The sequence below is a fragment of the Euphorbia lathyris genome, chromosome 5, assembly GCF_963576675.1.
Source record: "Euphorbia lathyris chromosome 5, ddEupLath1.1, whole genome shotgun sequence".
Classification (NCBI taxonomy): domain Eukaryota; kingdom Viridiplantae; phylum Streptophyta; class Magnoliopsida; order Malpighiales; family Euphorbiaceae; genus Euphorbia; species Euphorbia lathyris.
This window is the reverse complement of record NC_088914.1, coordinates 74,993,464-75,018,322: the sequence shown is the minus strand read 5'-3', so window position 1 is coordinate 75,018,322 and position 24,859 is coordinate 74,993,464. Positions and strand designations below refer to the sequence as shown.

Genomic DNA, 24,859 nt, shown 5'->3' with positions numbered 1-24,859 from the left:
GGATAATTGGTGATAGTTAAGAAATAATTTGAAATTTTTTGAGGATTTGAGTAACTAGTTAGTAAGCTGTAAAATGGAAATTTGATGTTTAGTACCTAGGTGTATGCAGATTAGTAAGTTATTGGATATTTGGTGATATCGGTATATGTGAAATAAGTATGAATTGAAATTTATATTTTGGAGTTTAATACTTAGCCTACGAATATATATGTTAGAGTGAAATAAGGCTAAAAGACTTGAAATAATATGACAAGTTTTTGTTCTCAAGGGTATAAGTAATCGAGGAAATGATAAATTGATGAATCTGAGATATTAGATATAAGCTTGAGGGGAAAAAAATATGGAAATTCTTACTAATTATCATGGAGTTTGATTAATATTTTGAAGATTATAATAGACACTAATTTGGAGTTAGCATAAATAGTCGATGATACATATATTGGCAATTGAATCTATATAGTACCTTTATTGTTAATGGTCAAGTTATTTTTAGTTGAAGTTTGGATGATTATAGTCCAAGTTTATATAATGATCAAATTGAGTGTTTATAGGTCAAATAAGAAAATCGAATGATTATAGATTTATTGACTTTTATGTATGTAAGGATCATTTGGAGTTTGTAAAAACATTTATTATCGTAATTTAGGTACTCTATATTCCTTAGTTTTATGGTTTGGAGAAAAGATTGAAGTTGATTTAAATTGATAAATGGTGTATATATATATATATATATATATAGTGGTGATTATAAGAAAAAAAATAGCATATTAGCTCAATTGATTTTAATGAGTTAAATAGAAAATTTTAAGAGTGACATGAATATTAAGATTTTATGAAATGAGCCTTATTGATAAGAAATGGTATTATAATAATAAGGTTTATATTTGATTGATGATGATGATTGAAGATTATAACATGAATTATGATTGGAGTGAAAAATTATAGATATAAGTATTGTTATTATGATGAAATAAGATTACATATTGATGCAAATCATTGATTCGGATTATTTAAAATTTAAGAAAAATATAATATCATAATTACTAGCGGTTCAAAAGTAAGTGATTTTTTAGAAGTTTATAGAACTTGGAGATAGGTGATATATATGGATGAAATCAATTGTGATTTAAATTTATTAAAATGGGATTTGGTTTAATGCTAGGAAGATACAAATATAAAGTGTATCATATTATATAAAATTGAATATATGATATCTGAAGTTTTATTGTGGATATATTGGTGATGGAATTAACTGGATTGAAAGTTAGAGTCACTTAGAGTTATATATAAATGATTGATATAGAGATGTCAATGATGATCAATGATAAAGGATGTGAGATGAAATATTAGAGTTTATGGTTTGATAATTATTATGAGAAATCTTGGTGATTTGAAATAACTTCATGATCTTGAAAACAGTTTCAGAAGAAAATTAAGATAGATTAGAGAATATGAATTTCGAGGACGAAATTCTTTAAGGTGGGGAGAATTGTCACATCCGTGTCCCTAATTTTAGTTATTATACCCTAATATTAGGTTATATTATAGTTAATTATTGATTGGAGAATTAATTGGATATTATGGATATAGTTGAAGGCTAATTTCATGATTTAAGTGTAAAATTAAAAGTTTAGGGTAAGTTTTAAAAAAAGATATATCTTAGGGGGACCAAAATGGATATTAGCTATTGTTGGGAAGCTAAATTCCACAAATCAAGACCTTAATTTCGTACATATCAATATTAATCTCCATATTTACAAAATTGATCTCAATTTCATCTTCTTCTCCTTTATGCACCCAATTTTACCAAGTTTTGATCATACATTGATATCTAGATATTGAACCGTTGGATCGAGCTGATTTTTTTACAGTAGGATCTAGACATCCTAATACACATTGTGGTCGGTGTGATTTGGATTTGGAGACTTCTAGCTTGGGTTCGACCTAGACAGATTGGAGGGACAAATTTGGGGTTTAATGTGCTAATTTTCTCAATTATTGCTAATGTAAGTAACTATCAACTACCCTTTTGAGTTTTTATGTATATATATGTATATATAACTCTATATTTTCCAAAAAATTGAATTTTTGTGGTAATTTTTGACATGCATTTGATTAATTGGAGTTTCTATGAATTAGTTTCTAACATGAGCTTAAAGCTAAGTTCAAAGCCATTATATATGTATTTGCATGTTAATTTTAACCTATAATATATATTAATGTATACATGATTTGGGTTTTGTTTTGATGAACTTGGTATATTTGATTAATATTTGTGTAAGATTTGATAATTTTAAAAATAGATTTAAAGAAAAGTGTATTGGGAAAATTTATTGTACTTGATTTATGAATAAATGTATATGTATATATTAAGTGATTTCTATAATTTATTTCTCAAAGTAAATTTTAGTTTTAATTAAAGATTGTTAAACTAGTTATTTTGATGAACTTATGATTTATTGAAATAAAGTTTATATATGATGATTTATGTGTATTTTTAAGAAATTGAAGTTATTGATAAGTATATTTTTAAATTATTTATTGGTGGTTTTAGTACCATAATGATTTATGATTGAATATTTTAGAAATTGATTGAGAAAGGTACTTGAGAAATTTTATGATGTTGATTTATGAGTTATATATATATATTTATATATATATATATATACATATATATTTATATATATATTTCTGATTTTAGTTATATTAAAGGAGTATTGGATTTTAAATGATTTTGTATTTTGAGCAATTTTTAGAGAATATTTGAATAATTGTGGTTCTTTTGTAGAGGTCAAATGGTTTATGGTTTATGGTTATGAAATTTGATTGTGAAAAGAGATTTGAGCATGTTATAATTTTATGATATAATATTTTTAGTATCCATCAAGAGTAATCCGGGTAGGTGGTTTTTATTAAAGTCCGTATTTAGTGAGAAATACGGCATGTGTACACAGTTGAAAGACCTATCGGGTATGGCAAAGAAGTGTTGAGTAAGACCATGCGGGATAGGCAAATTAGGAGATATCTCGATTTATTATATTGTGGTGGATTGATATATATGGGGATTATCTCTCGGATGGATACGATCTATAAAGTATTTAATGATATACGATTTATGAGGTATTTATTCATATATGGTTTATGAAGTATTTATGGATACGGTTTGCAAAGTATTTATTAAGATACGGTTTATGAAGTATTTATTGATTTACAGTTGATTTGAGTAAATGGTTAATTGCAAACCTATTTATTTTGTATAGTTGAGGTTTTAAACATACATGAGTTTTATATTAAGTGTTTTAATACAATGATTTACGTTTTGACTATGTGTGGTATTTTGAGAAATGATAGCAAGCTTATGATATTTTAAAGTGCATATTTGGTTAAAAGTACTATTTTGAGTATTTTATTATGGTTTAATCCATAAAGTGTTCATTTTAAGAATGTGCATTTTGAAAATTAAACTATATATATAGCTATTTTGAGTATAAGTACTTTATGTAGTTGATAATTACTTACTGAGATTTTTGTCTCACGTTTTAAATGTTTTAATGTTTTAGGTGAGAAAGAGCAAGGTATAGGAGAAGTTACTGGTTGATAGACAATGTTGAAGTGTCAAGTCATTGACTTTGTCCTTAGTTAGGACATTTGCCTTTCATTTGGAGATTTGATTGTATTGGGTAATAATTTGGGATTTGAATGTAGTAGAAATATGGGTTTATTTATAATATATCTAAGACGAATTCTTGAAAAGCATGATATATATGATATTTGGATAATTTGGAGACTACTAAGTGTTGATTGTGGTCATTCTATTTCATGTCCGATGCCGATTGGGATCGTCTAGGATCGGGTGTGACATAAGCCACCCATTAACCTCATCTATGTAAGTATGTTGTCATGTTGCTTATCCCTTTCAATTTATCCACTCGATCATCTTTTTCATTTCCACTAACTTATAATATGGGATTCAAAAATTTAATCTACCCATATTGCAGAACAATATAATGCTATTTTTTGTGTTCATCGGAGTCACTTAATTATGTAATGACTTTAGTCTAATTTCAAATACAAAATTTTATTGTGACAATTGTTTCGTCATAATTCTAAAAATAAAAATGTAAACAAGTTAAACTCTAGGTTTTTAATGTCAGATACTTAAAAAGTTGAGCAGCAAAAACTATTTCAAAGTTAAGTCTAATAAATTAATGATTGACAAGTAAAATGTAACTCGGGAATAAGATAGATAGAAAATTGAGGGAAGGTTTTGAATAGGCCTAAACCATACGCAGCCCCCTGAACTTGTCAACTTTAGTCATTTTGCTCCCTGAATTTATGGGACAACCTATTTACCCCCTCAACTATTTAAAAGTGGTATTAGCAACCCCATGTTTTCATTATAACAGAAATAAAATGAAATTCCAACATTAGTACAAGTGTTCATGGAAGTATTGGAACCAGCCTGCATATATATAACCTCATTTGCAGCTTGTTTTAGTAGTGCATAACCATATATACAATTTTTACAAGATAACTTGTGTACTGTCTATACTAACATCATTTGTAGCTTATTTTAGTAGTGCACAATCCTTTTTATTATGACATTGGTGCTTACAATGAGAAATGTCATAATTGTTTCCGTTATAATGAAAACAGGGGGTTGCTAATACCACTTTTAAATAGTTGAAGGGTAAATGGGTCGTCCTGTAAGTTCAGGGGGTAAAATAACTAAAAGTGACAAGTTCAGGAGGCTGCATATGATTTAGGCCTTTTGAATATTAGTTTATATACTTTTGTGTATCATATATACGGATCGGAACAAAATTGCTTTTTATACAAAAATGTGTCCTCATACAATCTACATCTTGCTCCATTTCTTCTAGGCTCTGCTCCAACGCCTTAAATCCTTTCAAACATTTTGTATTTGACTGATATCTTTGCTTGACTTGAACACCAACAATTTTGCATCGATCGACTTATTCATTTCATGCGCTTTGATTTTCCCTTTACTTGAAATTTATTGAATGCAATAGTTTTGAGATAATGGAGAAAATAGAGAGCTTTGATTTGTCATTTGGCTCAGAAATGAAAGATAAGATGGACTCAAATAATGAACGTTGATTTCCTCAACACCCTTTAACATGTTAATCATGTCGTTCAAGTCGATGTTATCGTTTGAGGATGTAGTTCTACAATTCTTGTCATGTCTTTTCAATTTCCTCAAGTAGTTGATAATGGTTTGATTCAGTTTCTTTCTAGCTAACATGTAGGCATCAACTTTGTTTGAATTCATCAGAGCTTCATCTTCTAATAGATGATTCTTGGCCCTACACACATTCTTTCATATGTGAGAGGAAATCTTTAGTGGTGTTGCTGTAGAGAATAAAATAGAATTGGTATTAGTATAATATTTCAAGTAGCTATAATATTTTAAGTAGTTTTGTGTAAATGTGTATAGTGGGTTGGTGTGGCGTATTAGCTACCTATATATAGAATGTAATTTTTACTTAAATCAATAAGATAAAATATCCAATTTCTTGTCCTATCATGTGTTTCCATTTCTATAAGATGGTATCGGAGCTTTAGGAAGCATCGATATGATTACACTGTTCACCTACTATTTACGCCATCATCAACAATGACGACGAAGTAAAGCTATCTTCATTAATTGCAAACCAAAGATGACAGTTATGAAACTGAGGTAACAGATTCAGAGGAAGAGAGTACAGAAAGATTGATTGAAGCGCAGCGAGATCGATTGAAATGCATAAATCAACAACTACGAATTCGATTCATGAATCGCATAAGGAAACAATATGAGTTGTAGTGAAACCACGATAGATGCATAATCTACATGAAATGAAATGTTATGACAAATCTAAATGCAAAGGCGGTGTCCGACTCTAGCAGATATACAAAGCTAGTCTATGATATAAAATTTAGTTATGTTCCAATTCCTTTAATGCATTACCGAAAGATATTTAAAAGCTAAGCCAAAGAAACTAATGGTTGAGGGAGTTTTTTCGCGTTTTTCATGTTTTTTTTCGTTATTCCCATTTCTACCGTTTTTCATGTTTTATTATTTTTCATGTTTTTACCATTTTTAAAAAAATTTACTATTTTTTATCTTTTTCTATTTTTCATGTTTTTTGCATTTTTACTATTTTCACGTTTTTTCCTATTTTACCATTTTCCATGTTTTTCACATTTTTACCACTTTTCATATTTTTTCTGTCTTTCTTGTTTTTCGCATTTTATCATTTTTCAAAATTTTCCCACTTTTTTTGTTTTTCATATTTTTTAAATTTATTTTTACTCTTTTTCACTTTTTCCCATTTGTACCATTTTCTACGTTTTTCACATGAAATGTGAAACAGATAATCAATAGATATGAGAGTGCTAATTTTAGACTTAAAGAAAATGGAAAGAGCCATTTTTGTTCCATGAACCAAACGGTGCAATAGGGATTCTCGAATAATAATTATTCTATTTCTAGTCTGTTCCATGAACCAAACGGCACCGGAAAGTTAGAGGATGGGATTTAGGAGTTTATGGAATGAAAATGGAAAGAAGCCATTTTTGTCTTGGTTATAATATAGCTAAAAAAATTTGGATGTGAATAAAGAAATGATATTAGTAACTTTGTCTCACACATTCAAAATTACTCGTATAGTAGGAGACATTTTTTAAAACTGCGTTGTGGAGGGGACGGAAAATGGTTCTTGTCTTTGTTCTGAATATTTTGAAGAATTTGTATCGCTGTCTCGATATATGAATCGGGTAAAAATATTTTTTCATTCTTGACTTGCAGAAATTGAAAGATTTATTTTATATTTAAATATTAATTAAAATTAAATTTATATAAAATAAAACTTCAAATAATTAGTATTAAATATAGGAAAAAGTACAAAAATAAACCTTGTGGTTACACCTGTTTTCAAACAACACCATGTGGTTTAAAAGTTTATAAAATAGTACATGTACTTCATTCCGTTAGCAAACACATACCAAATTGACTAACGGTGTTAAAAGTCAAAGGGAAAAGAGTTAATTTGATCCTTATATTTATTTATTTTATAAATTAACCTCCTTTATTATCTAATTATCACAAATAAACCCCAAAATAAAAATTAAAAATCAAATACACCATCTTCTCCATCTCTTTCTCTCTCTCACCTCTTTATCAATTTCTCACTCTAAAATCAATTGAATTTGAATGTGTTTGCTTTGATTTCTCTTTTTACAATTCCTTCAAATATTAGGAACAATTCCTTGAAATCTCTCTGCGGATCATTTGACGATTTCACTACTGCCAGACTATCCAACAGACTCTGCTGAGAGCTTGAACTTGAACACGACGACATGATCTTCCTTCCACCACTAATTCTCTGGCTACCGATTCTCGGCGTGTTCACTCTCAGTCGCAATCCCGGCGAATTCACATGTCTCCTGTTGCTTTTGGAATTATTTATGTCTTTGGTTTCTTTAACCAAAGAGTCATTTTCATTGGTTTGTTTGTATTTGGCTGAGTTTTTTCTGTGTCTCGTTTTCTCTAAGGTCTACGGTCTTCTTCTTCACATCTTCAACCTTAGCGTCGAATTGGACAGGCTTTGTTATAATTGGCAGAAGATCAAGATCAGATAATTCCAGTTTATCAAAATTTGCAGAAAGCGATTTACTGTCGACATTGATGATTATATCATCGGAGTTGCCGATTTCATGACAAACGCCATTAGAAGTCGAGCGGGCCACCATTTTATCAAATGACTTCGTGGGAAGAATTCGGTCGGACCTGAAGGAATTGTCAACGGAACTGTAAGAGCTAGAAAAAACGGAGTAATCAGGCGGTGAATCGGAGGATTTGTTAGTCCAAAGAGTACAGTCGGCCAAGACAGAGGAAGTGAGTAGTTTGGGAGAGGAAGATTGGAGGATTGTGTTGTTGAATTTGGAGGGTTTAGATTTACATTTAGTAGGTGGATGATGAAATTGGGAGATGGAATTAGGAGAATCAGGGGCAAGGTTTCGAGGGAAGTAGTAGAATTTTCTTGGATAGGAGTAGGAGAAGCGGGTTGATTTAGGCTTAGGTGAAATTGAAGGAGGAGGTTGTGTTTTTGGGAGGTTTGTTCTTCTTCTCCTTCTTCCACCCATTTCTTTGAGCTTGTAAAACCAGGCGTTAGGCATCATAATCTAAACCTGTGATTTCCCATTTGCTTTGAATCTGATAATGAAGGAATTGTTGCTAATATTCGAAGGAATTGTAAAAAGAGAAATCAAAGCAAACACATTCAAATTCAATCGATTTTAGAGTGAGAAATTGATAAAGAGGTGAGAAAGAAGAAAGAGATGAAGAAAATGATGTATTTGATTTTTAATTTTTATTTTTGGATTTATTTGTGATAATTAGATAGTAAAGGGGGTTAATTTATAAAATAAATAAATATAAGGACTAAATTAACTCTTTTCCTTTTGACTTTTAACACCGTTAGTCAATTTGGTATGTGTTTGCTAACGGAATGAAATACATGGTACCATTTTGTAAACTTTTAAACCACATAGGTGTTGTTCGAAAACAGGTGTAACCACAAGGTTTATTTTTGTACTTTTCCCTTAAATATAATTATAATATTTTAATAAATAAATAATATGTATACATTTTTTTAATCAATATCTTATAACTAAACTGATTAATTATAAATATTAACTAAACTGATTAATTATAAATATTAATATTAGCAGCACACTAGACTTCAATTTGATTATATGTGTGATAGATTTCATTAGTTTAGCAAATTCTACCATTGAAACATAGTTTTCTCATCCTACATAACAATAAAGTTAAAAGTATGAAATCTTAGCTACCACTAAGTACTTTTAACAAAGGAACATATTCTCATTAAAAGCCCAAATATTCTCACTGAAGCGTTTTTAATGAAAATGATTACTCTCATGGCATCTTTCATTACTGGGGTCCCTTACTAAAAATATTAACGAGAATAAAGTGTTATCCCCGTTATAAACTTACAATGATAATAATTTTATCCCTATTAAATTATTTTTTAATGATAAGGAAATATTCTCATTAAATTTTTTGTAATGATTTAAAATCTTTTCATTAAAATGTTTATAATGATAAAAAAAATCACCTTAATAAAATGATTAAAAATATTCTCATTAAAGTGTTTCAAATTTTTATAATGATATTTTCCCTCCTTAATAATATTATTTGAACTAAAAATGTAAATAATAAAATAAATACACCATAACATAATTACAAAAAGAGAAGCTTTGTACACTCCTACCATACTTCACACTATCTCCATCGCTTCTCTTGAAATGAAAGGACTAACTATATTGTCTAGCATTTAAGAATCAAGAAACAAGTGTCTTATTATGAACATGGAATAACACAGTACTCTACATAAGAGGGAAAAAGGAACTATGCCACCATAATGCCACTACCATCCCCCACTTTAGAGCCAAACATTAGAAATGGTTCCCTGGAATTCTTGTAAACTTGCAAAAATAGCACTTATGAAATGTGTACCCCTACAGAATTATGACTCAAAATAGAATATGCAAAGAACCCTTACAATCTTAGTTTCCCAGTCATGCTAGATTCATCAATGGCAAAAGAGTGACTATCAACACGTGTAGAAATTGTAAAAACCGTATCACAAATAAGAAGTACCTACATGGTCACAAATGTTTAGAAGAATTATGTTTCCAACAACAATATCATATATTGAAACATCAACTCTTTTACCATTTCTATTAACCTGCACAAAAGTTTCTTGAGACATGTTATGCAATAAAGAAGAAAGTAAAATCCAACTCAAACGAAGCACTAGAAGTGCACCTCCATATGTATGATTCTATTCTCCTCATTCAAGTTTTCAAACTTGAGAGATTGTTTGTACTCACTCACAACTGAAAATAGACAAGTAAGAAAATTCAGAACATTCAACAAAACATTTATTCAGGTCAATTGAAGTTCAAATCATGTATATAATTGAATTGTCTTGAAATATAGGGAGACCTTAGAAAAGTACCCCTCCTTTGTGCAATGGAGAGCACTACTCTAGGCCATAGGCTTTCATGATCACCCATTGACCTGGTCCAGTTAAGTATATTATAAAGTTGCTTGATCCTTTCTATTTATTCTCTTACTCCTCCTTATCACTTCCACCCACTTACAATGTGGAATTCACTACCTGCTTTCATCATTCACATGTGTTGCTTTTTTATTTCTTTAAAGTCACCCCATTATGACAAGTGTTTCTTCAAAATTAGGAGAAAAATGAAAGAAAGCTAAACTCTATCCTATTAATACCACATAATTTAAGAAGTGTAATTATGTTGCAATTAGTATTTCACGGACGTTTTTTCGGCTTTTGAAGAATAAATCATGTGACAAATCTGAATGCATGGCAAGTCTCATACTCAAGCATATATATACAATTTCTTTAGTGATTGACGGAATGTAAATCAGGAATAAGATAGACAGCAAATTGACAGAATGTTTTGAATATTAGTATCTATACTTGTGTATATGATATATACACATAGGAACAAAATTGTTTTATATACAAAAGTTGTGATGAAAGCTAATGATTTAAAATGTTGAGAAGGGAAACTCTGGTTTTCACCAATCGCCTATACACACAATCTACCTCTTCCTCTACTTCTTCTAGGCTCTTCTCCAATTCCTCCAATCCATTCAAAATTTGTGGCATCTGATTCATGTCTTTGTGTGACTTGAATACCATCAATTGTGTGTCAATCTTCTTCACTTCATTGGTTTCAAATTCCTCATGACATGATAAATTCTTTGACTGCAACAATTTAGAGATAATGGAGAAGCCAGAGAGCTTTGAATTGGCATTTGGCTGAGAAATAAAAGATAAGATGGACTCAAATACTGTAACACCAATTTCTTCAGCATCTTTTAACATGCTAATCATGTCACTGCTATCGTTGGAGGATGTAGTTCTGCAATTCTTGTCCTGTCTCTTGAATTTCCTCATGCACTTGATAATGACTTGATTCAGTTTCTTCCTAGCTACCATGTATTCATCAACTTCATTTAAACTGGATTTTGCATCCAATCTTCTTCTTCTAAGAGATGATTCTAGGCCCTGCACGCATTCTTTCAACTGTGAGAGAAAATCTCTAGTGGTGCTGCACATATCCAATACTCTCACTGATCCATTCAGTGCCTGATCTACAGATTGGTTATGCTTCTCATTGGAGAAAGTTTGGAGATAATCATCAACACATTCATACAAGTCTTTCAGGCCGCCTAACTTCTGGCCAATTGATGATTCTGATTCTGATTTCTTCAATTTTTCAAGTTGCTTCTTGAGACTTGCAGTTAGAGGATGGGATTTAGAGGGAAAACTTATGGAACGGAGATGGAAAGAAGCCATTTTTATGTTGGTGAAAATAAAGCTAATGAAGGTGGATGTGAATGTACAAATGAAATTGGTGTTTAAGCTACTGAATAGTTGGTTATATACAAGGAAGAGAGATGATAGCTACCAACTGAATTCATATAGTGTATAATAGCTGTAATGTTCCTTGTTTGAGTCACAGATCCATCAATATCTCACCATTGTCTGCTATACATTTTTATATACATTTAGGAGAATAATGTGGAAGCTATGTTATTATATTATAATGGTTGATGCAGAATAATGTTGCCTGCATTGTATGCATGATTTGAATGAGTTGTAGGAAATGAGATCCAAATGAATAAAATATATCCAGATGAATTATAAACAATGGCATAGGAATTATTGACAGACAGAAATCAGCATCAAATTGAGTTTGAATCTGCGCAAATTTTCATTTAGTATTATAATGTTGATTCACAGTAAATGCATGTGTATCTGACAAATAAGAGTCATACAATATTGTGTAGTGGTTCGTGTGATTAAAACAGGAAACAAGTCTTTCAGTCACCTAATAAATTATTAAGCTGATCATATTCATTCATATGATGCACAGGTTAATAATGCATAGGAAGTTGTAGCAATTAATAATGATGAAATGCATGTATGCAAATATAAAACTCTAATTGCAATGTTTCTGTCTTGCATATTTATATACAACTCTTTAATCACAAAACAAGCATCAAACAGTGCTGCAAAACATCTGTGTTTGAGAACAATGCATACAGATCTCCATAAATAACATGTAAAATGAAATGGCGCAATCTCAAGTACATGGTCTCCATATAAAGTACATGGTGTCATGAAAGAAGTTCAACTAAGTGATTTGCGAATTCCTAAAAAATATAAGGAGAAGATGAGGAAAACAACTCAGACTTCAATCAATTCTATAGTGATCTAATTGGTTCCTTCTATACATAAATTTCATCTTAACAGAATAAGCAACTCTATCAACTACTCAACTAGCAGCGGCACGGCTCTTGAATTAAGATTTAAGAGCATCTCCAACAGCCTCTTAAATTGGCTCTTAAGTTAAGTGGCTCTTCAAATTACTAAGAGCCTCTTCATCCAGCCTCTCTCCTCCTCTTAGTGTCTCCTAACTTTATTTTTTATTAATAATTTATTATTGAAGTGTCTCTCTCCTCACACTATTGGTAAATATAACAATAAATAATAATCTTAATAATAAAATAATAAATAAGGAGTTGATATAGAGAGTATTGTTGGAGATGACTCTTAAATCACTAAGAGTTAATTATTTATATTATTTTTAGAGAGTGATCTAAGAGTCTCTTGGAGATGCTCTAAGCCTTAACCTAGTACACATTTTGCATCATAGAATTTAGATGAACATTTTTTTTTTTTTGCCTCATCTTTTATCTCATTCTATTTTTCCTTTTTATTTACAATTGAACCCAATCAAGTGGCGCTGCATAACTATACAACACACCATTTTGGAAATTTGTATAAAAAATTCATGTGAATAGAAGGCTTTTATGCCTTTATTGTACTGGAATTCTAAATCATTTGCCTTGCTCTGGAAACTAATCTTTTAACCTGTTTATAAAAGCTGTGTTTCCAAAGCATTCCAGATGAAGGAATTTGGAGGAATGGAACTATTGCTCAGTGAAGAGCGCCAATTGACTCGGGAAAGCTCAAGCGCTATCTCTGTTATTTCCCCATCAGTTAATTACTCTGCACGAAATACAGGAAGAGGAAAGGGGCCTAGCCTAGTCGACATAACTATTCTGGACAGCACTCTGTTCGACCTCTAGTAACCCAATCTGCTCCTCGTGATTCAAATACTATCACGTGTCATAACTGTCGTGGTTTGGGGCATATATCCAGTTAATGTCCCTCCCCGAGATTCAACAAAAATACCTGTAACAACATCCTTCCATCCTCCAATTTTGCTGCTTCGTCTCAACCCATTACCAATAACTGGCTTGTTGACTCGGGAGCAACACATCATCTAAATGCGGACTTAGAAAATCTCCATGCTCGTTAAGAGTACGATGGGCCTGAAGGAGTCACTATAGGTAACGCCAACTCTATCCCTATCTCTCATATTGGTTCATCAAAATTCACTGTACCTAATACATCCTTGAGGTTTGATAATGTTCTCCATGTTCCTCAAACTGTTAATAACTTATTGTTTGTTTCGTCTCTTACCAAATCTAATCCCATTTCCATTGAATTCTTTGCTAATTATTTTGTTTTGAAGGATTTGGAGACGAAAAAGGAGATACTTCGGGGGGAAAGAATAGCAATGGTCTTTACACCATATCTCTACCACCAAATAATCCACATAGTGTTCAAGCCTTTCATGCTTCCCTTCCGTTATGGCATGCTAGATTAGGACATGCTCATTTTCCCATTGTTAAACATACTTTTTCAATGAATAAAACTAAGTTTAATAAAGATATGCAAATTTCATCTTTATGTGAATCTTGTTGTGTGAGCAAACCTCGTCGTTTACCATTTCCTAAATCTGAATTTGTTGCTAAAAGTCGTTGGAATTAGTGTGTTATGATGTATGGGGGCCTACACCTGTTAACTCTGTTGATAATTTTCTCTTCTATGTGTTATTTTATGATCATTATAGCAAGTTTTCGTGGCTATACTTTATTCGTTTCAAATCTGAAGTTTTCAGTGTGTTTGTGAAATTTCGCACGTTAGTTGAGAAATACTTTCATTGCTCAATTAAGTCATTGCAGGCAGATTGGGGTGGTGAGTTTCAGGCTTTAACTTCTTATCTAAGTGAAAATGGTATCAATCAACATATCTCGTGTCCCTGCACACCCGAGCAAAATGGGAGTGTGGAACGCAAACATAGACATGTTGTAGAAATTGTGTTATCTTTACTTCATCATTCTCGTTTACCACAAAAATATTGGAATTATGCTTTTGAATGTGCTATATATGTTATTAATCGCCTACCTATTCCAACCTTGAACTATTGCTCACCATTTGAAAAATTGTTTAGTTCAAACCCGATTATCACATGTTGTGCACATTTGGTTGTTTGTGTTATCCATGGCTTCGTCCATATAGTCGGTCTAAATTGCATCCTCGATCTCGTAAATGTATTTTCTTAGGCTACAGTAAAGTCCATAAGGGTTATCGTTGCTTTGATATTGTTCATAACCGTTGAATTTATGTTTTAGTAACTGCTACATTATTTTTGTATTATGTTTAGAATATCTTCTTCTGTAAGTTTGATTTAGTCCGTTGCTGAAGTGGTTATTAATTCACTGATTTGTAGGAAATGGTTATTCAACAGTTATTCTGTAACTGTTCCTGCTGTATTTAAACTCAGTATCAGATCAATAATATTAACGCTTTTCACAGAAATTGAGTTGTTAACAAATCATCTCATTCATTCTCTTCTATTAAGTCCGAAATTCCAACAAATTGGTATCAGAACTCTTTTCTTGAGGGACTTGTGAATTTGTTATTATTTCTTTTTCTCTTCTTCTTATATGGATTCGTCAGAAACTACATTTACTGCATTAGCACCACCTGTTTTCAACGGTGAAGGCTATCATATTTGGGCAGCACGGATGGAAGCACATTTAGAGGCTAATGATCTCTGGTAAGCAGTTGAAGAGACTACGAAGTTCCTCCATTGTCTGAGAATCCAACTATGGCACAGATCAAAAATCACAAGGACAAGAAATCAAGAAAGTCGAAGGCCAGAACTCGTTATTTGCTGCAGTCTCATCTGGTATCTTTATCAGAATCATGACAATAAATCAGCTTTTGAAGTCTGGAATTTCTTGAAGAAGGAATTTGAAGGAGATGAGAAGATCAATGGAATGAGGGATCTTAACTTGATCAGAGAATTTGAATTTCAAAAGATGAAGGATTCAGAAACTGTCAAAGAGTATTCGGACAAAGTGCTTAGCATTGCTAACAAAGTAAGATTACTTGGTACTGAATTTCCTAATTCTAGATTAGTTCAAAAGCTTCTTGTGACGGTCCTAAAAGATTTTAGGCAACCATTTCTTCTCTGGAAAACACTAAGGATCTATCAAAAATTAGTTTGGCAGAGTTGTTGAATGCTTTGCAGGCACAAGAGCAGAGGAGACTTTTGAGGTCTGAGAATTTTGTTGAAGGTGCATTATTTGCAAAGGGTCAATCCAGTCAGGAAGAAAAAGGGTAGAAGTACAAGAAGAATAAGATTGAAGTTTCAGATTCTTCTAACACCAATGGAAGAACTAAATCTAACTTTCCTCCTTGTCATCATTGTGGGAAGAAAGGTCATCTACCTTTTAAATGTTAGAGAAGACCAGATCAACAATGTGAGAAGTACCAAAAGATGGAACATCATCAAAAGATTTGCAAAAGCAACACTCAACAAAATTCAGAAACCCATGAGAAAAATGTTGCTCAAGTTGCTGATCAAGAAGAAGAGGAGTATCTTTTTGTGGCTTCGTGTTTTATTGCTAGAAATTCAAGTGATAATTGGCTTGTAGATATCGGATGTACGAACCATATGACTTATGATCGTGCTTTGTTCAAGGAGCTAGATACATCAGCAGTTTCCAAAGTCAAAATTGGAAATGGAGAGTACATTCCAGTGAAGGGAAAAGGTACAGTGGCTATTAAGAGCACTTCAGGTACAAAAATAATCAAAGATGTATTATTTGTGCCTAACATAAGTTAGAATTTGTTGAGTGTTGGCCAACTTCTTGAGAAGGATTTCAAAGTTTTATTTGAAACAAATCACTGTATCATAAAGGATTCAGTGGACAAAGATGTGTTCAAAGTGAAGATGAAAGGCAAGATCTTTGCATTGAATCCATTGAAGGAGGAGCAAATAGTGTTTACTGAAACACAAATTAATTCAGAAGTCTGTGAAAAGATGATCTCATCAGGTTTGAGTTCAAAAAATTTGAAAGAGGCTGAGGAGACAAATCCTGCTGGTACTACTGCCTTTGCTTTAGCTGAAGAAGAAAATGCTAGGGATCGAAAAGAAGATGAAGAAGGGGACCTTGATGATTTTGATGGTTTCTCTGAAACTCAAACTCAGTTTGGTGATTATGATGAGATTGATGAGCATGAGGAGAAATTACTTGAGTCATTTTTGGCCAAAGAGCAAGATTGAATTCCTTCGAGAAAAGCTTGGAGTTTGCAGCAACCAAAGCAAGAAGGAGTGTTGAATTTGTGCTTTAGTAACTGTATTATGTTTAGAATATCTTCTTCTATAAGTTTGATTTAGTCAGTTGCTGAAGTGGTTATTAATTCACTGATTTGTAGGAAATGGTTATTCAACAGTTATTCTGTAACTGTTCCTGTTGTATTTAAACTCAGTATCAGATCAATAATATTAACGCTTTTCACATCAAATTGAGTTGTTATCAAATCATCCCATTCATTCTCTTCTATTAAGTCTGAAATTCCAACACTAACAAAATATTTATCTCATGTCACGTACTCTTTGATGAACATGTGTTTCCTTATCTGGAGTTAGAACGTGACTTTCTTTCTATGTCAACAGCTCGTCATGACTCACACCCACACAATGTCATGTTTCCAGCTACTAAAGAACCCTTTACTGCCATTCCCGCTAAACAAACTGCTCAATAATTAGAATCAACACCACCCTTCCAATCTAATTGATTAATGCTTGCTGAACCACCTCTTGCCAAATTAATTCTCATGTTCAGGTCGATACCAACTCCACCTGTGAGAGTCATTTGGTGGCTTTTACAGCCGGTCCCAAGCCCGGACAAAGGAAGAGGGTTGCGGTAGGTTTGTGGCAGCCAGCGTAAAACTTAGCCACATCTTATGACATGAACCACAATATAAATATCGTGGGAGCGTTCCCTACTCAGCGACGCGCTGCACTTCCTAGACCCGGGTGTAGTGATAAATGTGCAAGGGTTGCTAGGTCGTCGTCCCGAAGCGGCGCACCACCCCAGGACCCGGGGGTGGTGTCAAATATGCAAAGGTTGCGGGTAAATAAGCTAGTCCACGGTAATGGTAGGGGTAGGGGTAAGGGTAGTAGGTTACACTTTGGGACATGGAACATAGGTTCTTTGATAGGAAGATTAGCTGAAATTGTAGATGTTATGAAGAGGAGGAGAATAAATATAATGTGCCTACAAGAAACCAAGTGGGTTGGAGCCAAGGCTCGAGAGATAGCTCCTTGGGGTTATAAGCTTTGGTACTCAGGAAATGATAAGGGTAGAAATGGAGTAGGTATTCTTATTGATCGTGAGTATATTGATGATGTAGTAGCGGTGTCTAAGAAGAGCGATAGAATTATGAGTGTTAAGCTAGTGATAGGGGATGAGGTTGTGAATGTCATTAGTGCATATGCGCCACAAATAGGATTAGATGTCTCTATAAGACAAGCTTTTTGGGAGGACTTAGAGGAAGTGGTGCAACAGGTTCTTAGGGATGAAAAGATGGTACTGGGGTGATCTCAATGCACACGTGGGTTCTAGGCGAGATGGGTTTGAGAGTGTTCATGGAGGGTATGGTTTTGGAGATAAGAATGAAGCAGGAAATGATATTTTGGAATTCGCATCAGCCTATGACTTGAGTATCATGAACACATGGTTTATGAAGAGAACATCCCACTTAGTGACTTATCGGAGTGGCGGTAATGCGAGCCAAATTGACTTCTTCTTAGTAAGGAGTGCTTGGAGAAAGAGTTATATTGATTGTAAGGTGATCCCTGGTGAGAGTACGACAACCCAACATAGAGTAGTGGTGCTTGATTTTCGAAGTAGGAAATGTATAAGAAAACGAACACCACAAGTGGAGACTAAGATTAAGTGGTGGAAGTTGCAAGGGGAGAATCAACAAAAATTTGTGGATGAGATGACCAAAAAAGATATTTGGGCTTGTAATATGGATTTAGATATAGATTCGATATGGACTAAGATGGAGCATAGTATAAGGGAAGTAGTGAAGGAAGTTCTAGGGGAATCTAAAGGTAGCATACCACCGGGTAAGGACACATCTTGGTGGACAAAAGAAGTACGATAAGCAGTAAAGAATAAGCGAGAATCCTATAAAATATTGGGGAAATGTAGGAGTGACGAGAACTACGAAAAATACAAAGAGGCTAAAAGGGAAGTAAAGGAGGTCATACGAGATGCTAGAGCAAAGGTGAATCGGGATCTGTATACAAGATTGGATACGAAAGAAGGGGAAAGAGACATATATAGAATTGCTCGGATGAGAGATAGGAAGACGCGAGATCTCGGAAAAGTTAAATGTGTGAAGGATGTGGACCAGAAAGTCCTAGTTGGAGATAAAGATATCAAGGAACGATGGAGGTCCTATTTTGATGACTTATTTAATGGAGATCGCAGACAAGATGTTGGAGATATAAGTATCCATCAAGATATGATAAATCATGAATGCCTGCGGAGAATTCAAAAAGGTGAAGTCAAAATGGCATTAAGTAAGATGAAGTTGAAGAAAGCAGTAGGACCTGATGGCATCCCTATTGAGATTTGGAGATGTTTGGGAGAAAGAGGAATCGAATGGTTGACGACGTTCTTCAACAAAATTTGGAGAAACAATAAGATGCCATCAGAATGGAGGAAAAGTATCTTAATCCCTTTGTATAAGAACAAAGGCGATGTCCAAGATTGTGCCAACTATCGGGAATCAAATTAATGAGTCACACTATGAAACTTTGGGAGCGAGTGATCGAACAAAGGCTAAGGAGGACGGTGAAGATCTCGGAAAACCAGTTTGGCTTTATGCCGGGAAGATCAACTATGGAAGCCATCCATCTAATGAGACAATTAATGGAGCACTATCGAAATAAGAAGAAAGATTTGCATATGGTTTTCATTGACTTGGAGAAAGCATATGATAAGGTACCAAGGGAAGTACTTTGGTGGGCCTTGATAAGGAAAGGCATTTCACGGAAATATATTGACATCATAAAGGACATGTATGAGGGAGCATACACGAGTGTACGTACTAGTGTTGGGAAGACTGAAGAGTTCCCTATTATGATTGGAGTGCATCAAGGTTCCGCACTAAGCCCATTTCTTTTTGTCATCGTTATGGATGAACTAACAAGTTCACTTCAAGATAGTATACCATGGTGCATGTTGTTTGCAGATGATATTGTGTTGGTTGATGAGACGAAAGAAGGAGTGGAGAGGAAGTTGGAACTATGGAGACAAACTCTAGAATCTAGAGGCTTTAAGTTGAGCCGAAGTAAGACAGAATATTTGGAGTGTAAGTTTAGCAGTCATAGGAGTAGGGAGGCAGGGACAATCACCCTAGATGGGAGAGTTGTTCAGGCCTCGGATTGCTTCCGGTATTTAGGATCTATTATCCAAACGGATGGAGAAGTAGATGGAGATGTTGCTCATAGGATTAAATCTGGTTGGTCGAAGTGGAAGAGTGCTATGGGTTTCCTTTGTGACCCCGGCATGCCTAATAGATTGAAGGGAAAATTCTACCGCACGGCAATCAGACCAGCATTGTTATATGGTACGAAGTGTTGGGCAGTGAAACACTGTCACATCCATAAGATGTCGGTGGCGGAGATGCGTATGTTGAGATGGATGTGTGGTCATACGAGAAAGGATCGGGTGAGTAATGAAATAATTAGGACAAAAGCAGGGGTCACATCTATTGAGAATAAAATGAGAGAAACCCGACTAAGGTGGTTTGGTCATGTGAGACGTAGAGCGCTTGATGCGCCGGTTAGGAGAACCGAAGAGTGGAAAAGGGATGTAGTGGTGAGGGGTAGGGGAAGACCTAAGCAAACTTGGAGGAGGGTGATCGAGAGTGATATGAGTTTACTGGGAATTGAGGAAAATATGGTAGTGGATAGGACGGAGTGGAGGGAGCGAATTTCTATCACTGACACGACTTGATTTCACGGTTTTATATGATGATTCATGTTAGCCGACTCCGAATCATTTCGGGACTAAGGCTTTGTTGTTGTTGTTCAGGTGGATACCCAAATAGTCTTGCCCAATACTAATATCATTAATCCAGAAACTACCATCACAACTACTACAATGAACCCAATTAATAGCCAGCCAACTATTAATTCAAACTCCACTTTTCACATAATGACTCAACAACATCCACACTTTCCACAACAATACCAACCATCCCTCTCACCCTTGTGTTAACTCGGTCTGGAAATAATGAACAGGGCCATGAAAAATCAAAACAGTCAGCCCCTATGACATCACACCCTCAGCGAATGGTTACCAGGTCCCAAACGGGTAACTCAAAGCCTAAAGTTCTTCAAGCTACTGTTTCTCTTCCACCTACACCAATATGTTACACTAAGGCCGTTAGTGATCCTAAGTGGCGTGAGGCTATGCACCTAGAGTATAATGCTCTCATTGACAACGGAACATGGGAATTGGTTCCTTGTGATCGTGCATCTAATATCATCGGGTGTAAATGGGTGTTTCATATCAAGTTAAAATCCTGGTGGTTCTATTAATAGGCATAAAGATCAGCTTGTTGCCAAAGGGTTTCATCAACGACCTGGGGTTGATTTTCAGCAAACATACAGTCCCGTAATCAAACCCACAACTATCAGACATCTATTAAGTCTTGTAGTTTCTCACGGATGGTTCATTCACCAATTAGACGTGTCCAATGCCTTTTTACATGCCACCCTTGATGAGCTTGTCACTTGTGTAGCAACCCCCTGGTTTTGTTAACCCTCAATTTCCAAATCATGTGTGCAAACTGAAAAAGAGCTTATATGGTCTTAAACAAGCTCCGAGAATGTGGCATAAATGCTTGACAAATGTCTTACTTGATTTCGGTTTTACATGCTCGAAAGCAAATTCTTCACTATATTACTTCAGAGGTGTTCGCATCTTTTGTTTAATTTACGTTGATGACATTTTGGTCACCGGAAGTAGCTCCATCACTGTGACTCGTCTTCTTGACTATCTTCAAACCAAGTTTGCAATCTGTGATCTTGGGGAATTGTCTTATTTCCTTGGCATTGAGGCTCATTGGGGTTCTCAGACTTTGTCACTCCACCAGTACAAGTACATCCATGATCTTCTTCTTCGCGCCTCTATGCATGAATCTAATGGTGTCTCTACACCAGCGTGCACTTCAATCAAACTATCTCAAGCTATTGGTGAACCAATATGCTACGATTACTCGCCCTGACATGTTGTGAACAAAGTTAGTCATTATATGCATCAACCAAGCCTTGAATGTTGGAAAGCTATGAAACGAATTCTTCATTACGTTCACATGGTTTGCGTTTTACTACAAGCACCAATTGGTGTATTACAGGCTTCACGGATGCTGATTGGGGTGGTGAGATAGATGATCGAGAGTCCACATCAGGTTATGCAGTCTATGTTGGTCCTAATTTCATTTCTTGGCGCTCTCGGAAGCAACCCACTGTGTCTCGCTCTTCCACGGAAGCCGAATATTGAGCCTTGGCAGCACTTGCTTCTCAAATCATTTGTCTTAAAATGCTCATGTCTGAAATTGGATACCCTATCACGCCTACCATTTGGTGTGACAATCTTGGTGCTACTTATCTCACAGCGAATCCAATCTTTCGTGAACGGTCAAAGCATTTGGAGCTTGATTTTCACTTTGTCCGTGACAAGGTTGCTAAGAAAGAGTTGAGAGTTTCCTATCTTTCCACCTTGGACCAAATCGCCGACATATTCACTAAGCCACTCTCCAAGTCTCGTTTTCATCTTCTTCGTGAGAAGTTACAGCTTCACCCGCCTTTAACTTGAGGGGGGCTGATAAGATATTATTGTTAATATTCAGTATATTAGGTTAGAAAGATATTTTGTTTAAAGTTTAAATTTGAATTGTACTCAGTTGTAACAATCTAGTTTATCCAATCTCTGTACAGCTAAATTAATAGCTTTTACGTTAAATAATACTCATTGAGAATTACACAATTTCAGTTTTTTGGTTTTTGAAGAATAAATCTTGTGACAAATCTGAATGCATGGCAAGTCTCAGACTCTAGCATATATACAATTTCTTTAGTGATTGAGTGAATGTAAATGAGGAATAAGGTAGAGAGCAAATTGACGGAATGTTTTGAATATTAGTATCTATACTTGTGTATATGATATATACATATAGGAACAAAATTGTTTTCTATACAAAAGCTGTGATGAAAGCTAATGATTTAAAATGTTGAGAAGGGAAACTCTGGTTTTCACCAATCGCCTATACACACAATCTACCTCTTCCTCTACTTGTTCTAGGCTCTTCTCCAATTCCTCCAATCCATTCAAAATTTGTGGCATCTGATTCATGTCTTTGTGTGACTTGAATACCATCAATTGTGTGTCAATCTTCTTCACTTCATTGGTTTCAAATTCCTCATGACATGATAAATTCTTTGACTGCAACAATTTAGAGATAATGGAGAAGCCAGAGAGCTTTGAATTGGCATTTGGCTGAGAAATAAAAGATAAGATGGACTCAAATACTGTAACACCAATTTCTTCAGCATCTTTTAACATGCTAATCATGTCACTGCTATCGTTGGAGGATGTAGTTCTGCAATTCTTGTCCTGTCTCTTGAATTTCCTCATGCACTTGATAATGACTTGATTCAGTTTCTTCCTAGCTACCATGTATTCATCAACTTCATTTAAACTGGATTTTGCATCCAATCTTCTTCTTCTAAGAGATGATTCTAGGCCCTGCACGCATTCTTTCAACTGTGAGAGAAAATCTCTAGTGGTGCTGCACATATCCAATACTCTCACTGATCCATTCAGTGCCTGATCTACAGATTGGTTATGCTTCTCATTGGAGAAAGTTTGGAGATAATCATCAACACATTCATACAAGTCTTTCAGGCCGCCTAACTTCTGGCCAATTGATGATTCTGATTCTGATTTCTTCAATTTTTCAAGTTGCTTCTTGAGACTTGCAGTTAGAGGATGGGATTTAGAGGGAAAACTTATGGAACGGAGATGGAAAGAAGCCATTTTTATGTTGGTGAAAATAAAGCTAATGAAGGTGGATGTGAATGTACAAATGAAATTGGTGTTTAAGCTACTGAATAGTTGGTTATATACAAGGAAGAGAGATGATAGGTTCCATCTAAATTATAGTATGTAATAGCTGTAATGTTCCTAGTTTGAGTTAGAGATCCACCAATTTCTCATCATTGTCTGTTATATAAATATATACATTTAGGAGACTTGGTTCCGTAGCTGACAGACAGAGAAATCAGCATCAAATTGTATTATAATATTGATTCACAGTAAATGCATGTGTATCTGACAATTATGAGGTGGTTTGTGTGATTGAAACAGGAAACAAGTCTTTGAGCCACCTAATAAATTATTGCTCAAATTCATCCACATGATGCACAGGTTAATGCAATGGGAAGTTGTAGCAATTAATAATGATGATATGCATGGATGCAAATATAAAACTCCAGTTGCAATGTTTCTGTCTGGCCTATTACTTTATAAGAATTAATCACAAAACGAGTATCAGAAGGTGCTGCAAAACCTGAAACATGACAGATAAGGTATACAGATCTCCATAAATAACATGTAAAACGAAATGGTTTTGACACAACCATCTGCACAATATTTCTTATTTTTTATAGTAATTGGGAAGCTTACTTTGTCTTTCAGAATGTAAAGACGGCTTCTTTTCATCTGCGTTTGAGGAGCAATTGTGCAATCCCAAGGCATCACGCTCCTTGTCAATTACATGATGTCAAGAAAGAAGTTAAACTAAGTGATTTGCAAATTCCTAAGAAATATAAGGAGAAAATCGAGGAAAACAACTCCGACTTCAATCAATCCTATACTGATCTAATTGGCTCGTTGTATACATAAATTTCATCTTAACATAATAAGTAACTCTATCAACAACTGTATTCACATCAAAAGGAAAATTCTGTAACACCAGCTTATTTCTAGCAGACCAACTCCAACTTATAGTGTAAAAAAAAAAAAGTTCTTAAGATCATCATGTCTAATCTTGAGCAGGTGTCTCAATATTAAGTTTTATGTTTTAAGCCTTAGCCTACTACACATTTTGCATCATAGAATTTAGTAGCAAAATGTGCATATATACCATACATAGGGGGGAATAAAATTAAAAGAACAATGAAAATATACTTTAGATGAACATTTTTTTTTCCCTCATCTTCTATCTCATTCTATTTTTTCTTTTTATTTACACTTGAACCCAATGGCACTGTATAACTATACAACACACCATCTCGGAAATTTGTATAAGAAATTCATGTGAATTGAAGGCTTTTATGCCTTTATTGTACTGGAATTCTAAATCATTTTTCTTGCTGGAAACCAATCTTTTAACCTGTTTATAAAAGCTGTGTTTCCAAAGCATTCCAGATGAAGGAATGGAACTATCACTCCAGAAAAATTCAACAGTGATTTTGCAAATGTAAGAAAATGCTA

The 24,859-nt window shown here is 34.1% G+C and overlaps 1 protein-coding gene across 1 annotated transcript; it reads right to left on the bottom strand.

Moving 5' to 3' along the window:
• Positions 1-7,202: 7,202 nt before the first annotated feature.
• On the bottom strand, positions 7,203-8,148 carry LOC136229876 (transcription repressor OFP4-like). Its single transcript, XM_066018749.1, is given in 2 exon segments — positions 7,203-7,562; positions 7,564-8,148. Coding segments are annotated over 2 exon segments (945 nt in total).
• Between the last annotated feature and the right edge of the window lie 16,711 nt (positions 8,149-24,859).